The sequence below is a fragment of the Carex rostrata genome, chromosome 15, assembly GCF_964058835.1.
Source record: "Carex rostrata chromosome 15, lpCarRost1.2, whole genome shotgun sequence".
In the NCBI taxonomy this organism is placed as follows: domain Eukaryota; kingdom Viridiplantae; phylum Streptophyta; class Magnoliopsida; order Poales; family Cyperaceae; genus Carex; species Carex rostrata.
The window spans coordinates 434,911-446,184 of NC_135932.1; the positions used below are offsets into that span (position 1 = coordinate 434,911).

General features: G+C 32.0%; 1 protein-coding gene across 1 annotated transcript; it reads left to right on the top strand.

Annotated features, from left to right (window-relative positions):
* The first annotated feature begins 6,439 nt into the window (after positions 1-6,439).
* Positions 6,440-10,890, top strand: LOC144566631 (putative laccase-9). Its single transcript, XM_078316673.1, has 4 exons — positions 6,440-6,557; positions 8,047-8,198; positions 8,818-9,191; positions 9,532-10,890. The coding sequence occupies exons 1-4, from the start codon at positions 6,456-6,458 to the stop codon at positions 10,626-10,628; spliced, it is 1,725 nt and encodes a 574-aa protein (XP_078172799.1). The 5' UTR covers positions 6,440-6,455; the 3' UTR covers positions 10,629-10,890.
* The last annotated feature ends 384 nt before the right edge of the window (positions 10,891-11,274 follow it).

Here is an 11,274-nt window from a genome sequence, read left to right on the forward strand (position 1 = left end):
GGGTTTATTTTTTCCAAATGTATCCAAATCTGATTTAATTGGTTATGCAGATGCTGGATTTGTCTGATAGCCTATCTCAAACAGGCTATTTGTTTAGATGTGGTGGAACAGCTATTTCGTGACGACCTGTGAAACAAACTACAACAGCCACATCTTCTAATTATGTAGAAATTTTAGCAATACATGAAGCAAGTCGAGAATTTGTTTGGTTAAGATCTGTGATTCAATACATTCATCAAACATGTGGCTTGTCTTCTGAAAAAATAATCCTGACGATTATATATGAAGATAATACATCATGTATTGCTCAATTAAAGGAATGATACATTAAATGATATAAAATAAAACACATTTCACAAAAATTCCTTTTCATCCATGATCTTCAAAAGAATAATATTATTAATGTTCAGCAAATCCATTCAAGTGAGAATCTAGTAGATTTATTCACCAAGGCGTTTACTACTGGGATTTTTTAAAAGCTGGTCCGTAATATTAGTGTTCGTCGATTTAAAGATCTTGATTAATATTGTCATGAGTGTGAGTTAATATGCATTACATTTTCCTTAACTATGATTTTTTCTACTGGGTTTTTCTGGTAAGATTGTAATTGTGTATTAAGAATAATGTACTCTTTTTCTTTCACTAGATTTTTATCCCATAAGGTTTTTTCTAGTAAGGTTTTAATGAGGCATATTCTTATGTAATAGACATCTAAGGAAGAGTGTTATGAATAAATTATTTATGGATATCCATGTTGCACCTCTCCTAAACAATTACTTCAAAACTTCTCTTTAAAGAAGTATATTTCTCTCCCACATTTATCAATATAGTTAATATTAGATGGCTTGTAATTTACATTTTGTAGCCTATAAATAGAGACTTTTTATAGATGTATTAAATACAACAAAATCATATGAATAAAAGATAGCCATCTTTATACATTTTCAATATCTTATTTATTATTCTTTTACTTTAATTTATATGTTACCTCCTGATATTAAGGGCCTATCAGGAGATTTGCTTACTATCCCTATGGTGGATGGGCTGGATATAATCCCTATGCTTGAGATAGATCATTTTCAGGATGATGAGATTGAAGAAGCAGGAAATGATGTTCAAGGTTGCAGCTTTTTGTACTTTTTACTTGTTGTAGGGTCTTTTTGCTTACTTGGGATAATTGTCTAGTTTGCTCGGAGATGCTGCTAATGTTTTTGATTTGTTAGTTGTAGCATATGCAAAGTGGGTATTATCTTGATGCCTCACTTTTATGTGCTAGTTCTTATTTTGTTTTGTTAGCTAATGTAGTGGATACTAGTGTAATGGTACCAAGGTAATCAAAACATTGTAATATGGTTTTCATTTAGTAATGGAAATAGGTGGGTCTACCCACTTCTCTCAAAAAAAAAAAAAAAAAAAAAACTTTATTTTATAGCAGATTGTCCTGTACTCTTCCAACTGTCTGGTTTTTTTTTTTTTTTTTATATGTGACTGTCTGATTAAAAGATGACATTAAATTCTCAAAAATAGGTAGAAGCAAATTTCTGAGCTATCATTAATTGATTAGTTTTGAATTTTAAGCACTTGCAGCAATTATATATTCATTAATTAGTCTTTGTTTTCGTTTTCTACTAGCTTAGGAGTGCAAACGGATCGAATAGTGATAAAATTATATATGTATCCATTTTTATTTTTTTGATATGGATACGGGGAAGCAACTATGTTCCTTTTCTTGAGAAAAGGAGGATCCTCCTATTCTCCAATCTGAACCGTTCAAAATTGATTAAACGGTTTCAATTGCTTTTTTCTTTTATATCAATATAATCTATTAAAATGAATCAGATGTAATTGAAGCCATTTAATCGACTTTGAACGGTTCGGATTGAAAAATAGAAGGGTCCTTCTTTTCTCAAGAAAAGGATTAGATTCCATTCCATGGATACAAATACATATTAGATATTAAACAGATACGGGTACATATATCTAATTTTTATAATGATAATAATGTTAATTTTTTATAATATATATTAAACCATATAGTATATATATATATATATATATCTACTATTCGGATATGGATAATTTAAATTTAAAATCATATTTATATCCGTATTTGCACAGATATTCAGATATCAAATATCTGTATCTAATCTTCGAATACAGAAGATAATATCTGATCCGTTTGCACCCCTAATCTTATAAATTGATTTTTTTTTGTCATATAATTTTTTTTAATTTTGATGAAAATTATTACTATTAATTTTCTTCATAAATGAAATTACATGATATTTATTCATCTAGTCCTCTAATCTTAATTTTCTGATTCCTCTCGTTTCATGAATATATTAATTGTACCTACCTCCACAGTGGTAGATAACTAAGTGTCGTAATAATACTTTTTAATTTTTCTTTTTGATGAAACTTACTAATCATCGTTTTTTTCTTGTGAAGTTATTTCACGAAAGAAAAAACAAAAGAAAAGGACCAATGATACATTAAATATATGTCAATGTCTCGTTCAAATAGACATTAAATTAATGTTACAATAACTTTTCACAAATAACCAAATCGTTGATTATTGTAGGCTGATCATATATAATTTGTATGACATGATAGCATATATATGAGCTACGTTATAGGGGTGTAAACGGATACGGATAATCTGCTCCGTATTCGCTTCGTATCTGGAGATTATCTATATTTAGATTAAATGGATATGGATAATTATGAATACGGATACGGATACGAATAATATTTGCATATAGTAAAAAAATGGTGGATACATATATGGATAATTTCATGAAGGTAAATATATGTATCCGTAATTATCCAGATCTGAAATTACTATTAACCAGCTTTAACTTTACTACTCCGGATAGAAGTTGTTATATATTATCCCATATTCATTTCAGTCTTAGTTATGGTATAAATGATAATATGATATGGTTTTCAATGTTTTTTTTTTTTTTTTTTTTTACTGGTGATAGTGCTATAATAATGCAATTTTATTCTCTTTTTACCTTCATTTATCCATTCTTCATTATTTTTCATTCAAGACTTTAGTCCGTGAATGTAGTATGCTTTTAGTCTTTGCTAAATTAATTTTAGTTATTGTTTTAAAATAACAAGAAGTCGTTTTTTTGTATCTTAAAGTGCATAACTCAATTATCCAACAACTATTCGTTTCTTATCCATATTCGAATCCGTATCCGTTCATTATCTGCTCGGTAACTGTATCCATTTAAGGCAGATATAGTTTTAAATTTTGATATCCGTTTACTATCCGTATCTGTGTCCGTATCCACTCATTGAAAACGGATACGGATATGATATTAGCATTATCCGCTCCGTTTACACCCCCACTTCTCACCCATTTAATGATTGATTGTTCTCACTTGAGGCTCCAGTGATCACGCTTCGGATCAAAACTCAAAAATAATTTTTAGTACCACAATAAGATTTTTTTTTTTTTTTTAATCTGATGTCTGAAACCTTTATATAACAACCCCGCTCTTAATTGGAAAAAGAATTGGAAAACGGATGCTAATTTACTGATAAAATGAATCCTGATATATCCAGATATTCAATCCATTTCTACACTATAAAATATATTTGTATCTGAATTCATATCATTTTCTTATATTAAAAATTTATTTGAATTTGTATCCAGTTACTATCCGAATCCGTTTATCTGTATTCAAATCTCAACCAAATTTAGAGAAGATAATCCAAATCCGTTTTCACCTCTAACACAAATACATATCTTTATCGTATTTTTTTTAATTTATATTTAAATTAAAGTGTAACTTTCAATAATAATTAGAACGAACATATTGTCTCGTATTCTTTTTAAAAAAATATATAAAAAACTCATCACCACGTACTTGGAACCCAGGTTGTTTTTTATTATTTTTTATTATGTTATTTAGTATGTTTATCTTTTGTAAATTCTTCCTCAAAGCTATTAATTTATTCATTGAAGATTTCAAACTTAATTAGAGTCCTGCCGACAGTTCATCCTAATTAAGTACTAATAGTTTCCATAATCTATCAAATATACTTTAAATAATTACGAATTTAAATTGTTAAAATTAGTATTTTAAATACCTAGCTATAGCTGCATTATAGTTTTTTTCGAACCATAAAAAACTAGATTATGAGATAAAAGTGCGCTAATTTAGCTACAACTGATATAGCTGTAATAGTAGATCACTATTACCGCTATGCGCTCTTGCTACCGCTATGCTATATGTTTTTTTTTTTTTTGAGATTTACATGGACATCTATAAAATAAGTTCAACTTAATTAATTATTAGGCTCTGCAAATAATCCAAAAAAATATTGGGACTTAGCCTTGTCACCTTTCAAGAAAATCATTTTTCTCCTCTCTTTTTTTTCATTAATTAATGTGCAAAGCATCTTTTTCCTAAAAATATTAGAGAATTGGCCATTCAGGTTCTCCAGAAAGATTAATTATAAAGAGGTTGGGGGCTGTCTCGTTGAAAACTGTTTTTTTTTAGAATAATCATTTTTGTATCCGCACAGTACTCGCGCTACAGTACCCGCGCTACAGTATCCGCATTTAGAAGAATAATGTATTATGGTACCCACTAATTATATTGTGTCCACTAATTATTATTCTTAAAAGATATTATATAGTCTCAACTAATTATTATTCTAAAATTTCAGCAGCACCCTTTCAAAGTCTCGGCACTAATTCCGCATCAATATTTCTCTAACAAAAATAGTTGACCTCATAAAAATAAATACTTCAGTGCATAGATATAAATACTTTCAATACTTAGATATTAATACTTTCAGTGTCATATGTAAAAAGATGAGGGATCTAATTACAACATTATGGCAGTTTAGGTCCCCACAAGCAGTTATGTAAAAATTACAACATTGTTTACTATATAGATATAAATACTTGTGTTCTTTGAACTATATACTTTAAGATTTGACTATTAATATTAAAAAAAAAGTTATAGATCTGGAACGATTGCAGTCCCCACAAACAATTATGGCAGTTTAGGTGTAGGTACGACGTCAAAAATTTCAAAAAAAGGTGCGGGTACGATTATTTAAAAATAATTAATTTATTATTTACATTGTTTACTATATAGATATAAATACTTGTGTTCTTTGAACTATATATTTCAAGATTTGACTATTAATATTTTAAAATAAAGTTACAGATCTGGAACAGTTGCGGTCCCCACAATTAATTATGACAGTTTAGGTGCGGGTACGACATCATAAATTTCAAAAAAAAAGTGCGGATACGATTATTTGAAAATAATTAATTAATCATTTACATTGTTTACTATATAGATATAAATACTTGTGTTTTTTGGACTACATACTTCAAAATTTGACTATTAATATTAAAAAAAAAAGTTACAGATCTGAAGTGCAGTTATGGCAGTTTAGGTGCGGGTACTGTAGCGCGGGTACTCATATTAGCTTCCTTTTTTTTTTAATATATTTATTTGATTCATGTAAGGACATGAGTCAATGCTAGCGTTAGTTTGTGTTAATATTATTTAGTGGAAGATTGAGGATTTGAAATTAAGTATTTATTATTAGGTGATAATTTGTAAAACAAAAAAATTGCACCACAATCTAAAAGGAAAAAAAAATTTAAGGATTATCTTTGTTCTAATTATTAAAAAGTTAAAAAGTAACAAAACAATTCAAGTTTAGTCCTTTAAATACTAAACTCGAAATTCTTGAAAGTAATTTCAATTTTAACTCTATTCAAAATCTAAAAAATTCTCATTATTTTAGCTAGGAAATTACAAATTGGTCGGGATCAACACTTTGTTTAGTGGTTAAAGACTTAATGTGAAGACGAGGAATCCAGGCATTATGAATATGAATATTTAAAGGTGGAGACATGTTCCCTATATGTTTATCTTAAAAAAAATTAAATAGTTGTGCAGGAATTTTTGTTTCATTTTTTAGAAACAAAAAACCGACTTTCAACTTTTTAATTATTTTCTGAAAAAATTAGTCGTTTATTCCTTTCCGGTGCAACAATCAAGCCAACAATTATTATTGCAAGAAAAAAGAATCATCATTTTATTCGTTGACCATATAAATTATATTTCTCCATATTTACATTTCATGAGGTATTTACCTACGACATTTTGACCTTTGGGTCTACAAAAGAAGAAAAAAAACAAAGGAAATATTCTTCTGATCACAATCAATTTCCCGAAGATCGAGAGGTAGGTTGCTGACTTGACTACTGGCGTATGTAGCATCTCACATGTGACATGTGTATTCCACCTTGAATGCGTAAGAAGCCTGAAATAATAGACTTTGAATACTGCCACGTCCAGTTAGTGGACTTGTGTTACTGTGCATGGGTTCGTCTATATATAATGCCACAGACACTGACACCTAGCTAACATATGAAGCAAATATATATCCAAACAAGAACAACAAAAACAATGGAGCTCAGGGCTTCTTTGATGAATATCTTTGGTATTTTTCTGTTAGCAAGCATTTCCTGCAGCATCTCTTGGGCCAAAACTCATCACCATACCTTTATTGTAAATTAATTTTATTTCCTCATCTGTCAGATTTTTATTTTTAATTGTTTTTTCTCCTTAAGCTTATGGCATCTGTCTAAACCTCTAGCTTAATTATCACATGCATCTTGCTTGCCGAATGATTTATTTCATGCTTTCCCAGTGCAGTTTTAATCACGGTACCACAAATAGACTATATTTTGTATGGATTTGCCAAAGCTACCAAAGCTATGTTGCGCTACCAAAGCTACAAGTAGTAATATTATATCATGCGGCGATCTAGGTTTCACACAGCCGAATAATAAACACTCCAACTCCCCTCTCTTTCTTTTTCCATTCAACTCCACCACTTCTCTTATTCTTGACATAAATCTCTTCTCTATCTCGGTTCTAGTTTCTCGAACGGAGAGGAGAATGAGAGAGAGGGAAGGAACCGTAGCCGAGCAGAGCCGGGAGTGCGATATCGTCGGAGCTTGGAACGTAGAGTTCATATCTTTTTAAGAACGTGATGGTGAGTAGATTCGGTCATCGTCAGAGCGCGGCGGTGATTGAAAAAACGGATCCTATTGTGGAGCGAGATAACATTAAGGTGATCAACATCTCGATTAGAGTGTGACGGTAAGTAGATCCGATCATTGTCGGAGGACGGCGGCAGTCGAAGAAGCAGATCCGGTCGTAGAGCGAGATGACGATTAAAATATTACAGTAATCAGCATCTCGATTGGAGCGCGATGGTAAGTATATCTGGTTGCCATCAGAGGACGGTGGCGGTCGAAGAAGCGGATCCAATCATGAAACGAGATGAGAATTAGAATACTAGATTAGATTTTATGAGAATAAAGAAGTAAATTTAGAAATTACGATTATTTGATCCATTATAATTACGTTTTTTATCAATAAAATTGTTAGTTGGTATAAAACATTGACCTTAAAAAAAAATTAGATCATGCGGTTTACATATAATATTACAAATAATAAGCTGTATTAAATAATAGCTGGGTAATTGGTTTGAATGAAAGAATAAGCGCTATATATTTAGGACTTGCCAATTTGAGATTTTCCAAAAGTATTTAGGTAAAAATAGAAACCATTTAATTACTAATTAAAAAAAACTATGAAGTAATATATACAAGTGTGAACACAATTTGTTGGTATAAATTCGTTAAAATGTAGGAGCTCCAAAAATTTACATATCTAGATCAAAAGAATTATTATTTTTTAGTAAAAGTTGGAGCGGTCAAGCCATTCAACTTTTTTATTATAATAAATAATTGTTTTTATTTAAATTTCCGAATTCATGATTTTTCATACAAGAGATTATGTGTATTTGTTATATATTGAACCAAAGATTAGTTTTTGGCAAAAATATTATTTTACTAAGCAATAAATAAATACAATATAGTAAATAACTGTACAAGTCAAGGAGTCAAATGAAATTATATGATCCGAAGAGTAGGACTTCAAATAATTAATTAGCATGTTTTACACTAATCCAAACTTAACCATGCAGGTGAAAGAAACTCCATGCACCCGGCTTTGCCACACCAACAATATCCTGACTGTCAATGGCCAATTCCCCGGTCCCACCATCTATGCGCAGAAGGGTGACACTCTTAGTGTCAAGGTCATCAACCAAGCAAAAAAGAACGTCACCGTCCACTGGTAAATTAATATTCATACTTACATGATACATGAACAAAATTTCCAAATAATAAAATATGATCAAACTACGTAAACAACAATTTGAGAATCAGTCCAAGAGAAGATAACATTTTTTGCATGAAAGATTGTAAGTTTAAAATGTCAACCGATCGAGGATCTCTCAGATGTATAAGCAAAGACTTGAGAAGTAGTTCCGATGTTTGATTCGATGGATTTAATCACTGTCCGATCTATTTTAAAATTTGCACGCAACGTTATAAAATTTATGTGTTTGTTTTGATATTCGTGTGCACAAATCTTAAGGTGGATTGGATGGTCATAGAACTCGTTGAACCCAAAAATAGATCCAATGAGCATCAGATGTACTCCGTTGACATAAACAAAAGAGTACTGAGCACCCCATTAATTAAATTTTTTCATTTTTTCCCTTTAAAATTCTAATTTTACAAAGATTATTAGCACTCTTATAAAATAAAATTACATAACATATATTTTTTCAGTCTCCCAATCTCAAAATTCTGATTCTGCCTTGACCCAACCTCTATAAAAAAATAAATATGATTCGATCACATAAAAGAAAAATGAATAAGTACTAACCAATGCATTTCTAAATACTGAGGCACGGCGTGCTCCAACCAAGGGACCCATGGTCAGATGGGCCAGACTACATAACACAATGCCCCATCCAACCGGGAGCAAACTTCACACAACAAATTCAATTGACAGAGGAAGCAGGCACGTTGTGGTGGCACGCACACAGCGACTTTGACCTTGCAACAGTCCATGGTCCTCTGATCGTATACCCAAAGAGAGGCACTGTATATCCTTTCTCCAAGCCACATAAAGACTTCACACTGATTTTAGGAGAATGGTGGAATAAGGATGTAAATAAGGTGCTAGATGAGGCCCTTCAGAGCGGTGGTGAAGTACAACCGTCTGATGCCAACACCATCAACGGTCAACCCGGTGACTTCCTTCCCTGCTCTCAAAATGGTATTTTTTTTTTTCTTCTAATTATTAAGAAGCCAATAATATCTTAAGGAGACCAAAAAAAAAAAAAAAAAAAAAGCAATTTCTAGAAGACAGGAACAACACAATCGGAAAGGACAGACCAAATAAAAGTCAAGAAAATAATATATATTAGATATAGTTATTATGTAATTCAATTAGGTCTTTAGAAAAGACATAATCAAAGTTAGTCCTCTTTGTCATGATGTATACTGACAAAATTACTGCTACCTTTTTGTCAGCTTCTTTCTATTATTTTCCTCTTTTTTGGGGAAAATGATCCAATTAACAAAATTCAAATGATTTGTTTTTCTACTTAATACAGACACTGTCAAGGTGCATGTGGAACATGGGAAGAGCTACCTCCTCCGTTTGATCAACGCTGCCATGAGCAGTGAGTTTTTCTTCGCCATCGCTGGTCATCGACTGATGGTGGTCGGGACGGACGGGAGCTACACAAAACCGTATGCAACGGATTTTATTTTCATTACTCCGGGTCAAACCATGGACATCCTCTTAGAGGCCAATCAACTTCAAAATTCCTCTTCACTGTCACGGTACTACATTGCTGCCCGTCCTTACATCGGTAATCCACTGATCGGTTTTAACGGCAACATGACCACTGCTATTCTAGAATACAAAACTAAATACACCACTTTACAGGATCCTCCACTTCTGGTTTCCTTACCAGCCTTAGATGACACTGACGCCGTAACTATGTTTGCCGATGGGATGCACTCACTAGCCAATAAGGACCACCCAATTGATGTACCGAAAACTATCGATGAACACATGTACATCACAGTATCAATTAGTAACATTTTGTGCCCCAACAAATCATGCAAAGGTCCGTTGGGGAACAAGTTTGCCGCAAGCCTAAACAATGTTAGTTTTGAGACACCGCAAATCGATATACTACATGCGTACTATTACTCTATACCCGGTGTCTACACCACCGACTTCCCCGACGACCCACCGTATTACTTCAACTTCACAGAAGATGACATCCCAACAGACTTGTTCGTCACCAAAAGAGCAACAAAAGTGAAGGTGTTGAAGTACAACACAACGGTCGAGATTGTGTTTCAAGGGACCAACATTCTCGGACCAGGCGAGAACCACCCAATGCACTTGCACGGACATAGCTTCTATGTTGTCGGCAGAGGATCAGGTGTCTTTGATAAGAAAAAAGATCCGTTAACTTACAACTTGGTCGATCCTCCGCAGGAGAACACAGTTGGTATACCGAAAAACGGTTGGGCTACGATCCAGTTCAGGGCAAATAATCCTGGAGTTTGGTACATGCATTGCCATATTGATCGGCACATGGTTTGGGGAATGGACATGGTTTTTATAACCAGAAACGGTAACAATACACATGCCAAAATGGTTCCTCCGCCTAGCTACATGCCACCCTGCTAAAATAGAATATTAATTTTATTTGATTGCTCATTTAACATAAAGATTTTATTTTGTCAGATGTAAAATTTCAAAAATATAAGTTTTGGTTTGAACGTTCTCGGCAATAATTTTTATGTTTGAACTTTGAAATTTTAAGTGATAAATCAGACCTTCTCATTCATTTCTTAGATGTGTTGGCTCACGTAAATTGAAGCTCATGTTGTGGTATATATATACCCGGCTTTATTGACAAAGTCGATAGAATCTATTGCAAATGACCTTGCTGCAATTAAATTTGTAACACTTACATATAAATGGTTGGAATTCAAAATTCTGAAGACTAATTGGTTAGAATTTTCATACTTGATACCTGGAGCTTTTAATTTAATCTGTCTATCCACAGCTTTAGATGAATCTCAACAATCAATTTATTAAAACACTTTATAACATCAGATGGATTTTGTTTTCCATAAAGTAAAAAAAAATCAAACCAGTTTATATTTATGAACATGATACATGAACAATAGCAAGAAAAACGCACAAATTTTGATTAAAAAAAAAATCAAAGCAAGATAACTATCCATAATTACATGAATTGGGTTCAATATGGAAGGTCAAATTTCCAAAAATTATGGAATATGGTCAATAAGCAAGGCAATATAATGCT

Excerpts from the sequence above, each read along its gene's own strand:
- LOC144566631 (XM_078316673.1), top strand. The coding sequence starts at position 6,456 with ATGGAGCTCAGGGCTTCTTTGATGAATATCTTTGGTATTTTTCTGTTA. Across the intron at positions 8,199-8,817 it reads AAGAACGTCACCGTCCACTG|GCACGGCGTGCTCCAACCAA; the intron begins GTAAATTAATAT and ends CTAAATACTGAG. Across the intron at positions 9,192-9,531 it reads CCTTCCCTGCTCTCAAAATG|ACACTGTCAAGGTGCATGTG; the intron begins GTATTTTTTTTT and ends TACTTAATACAG.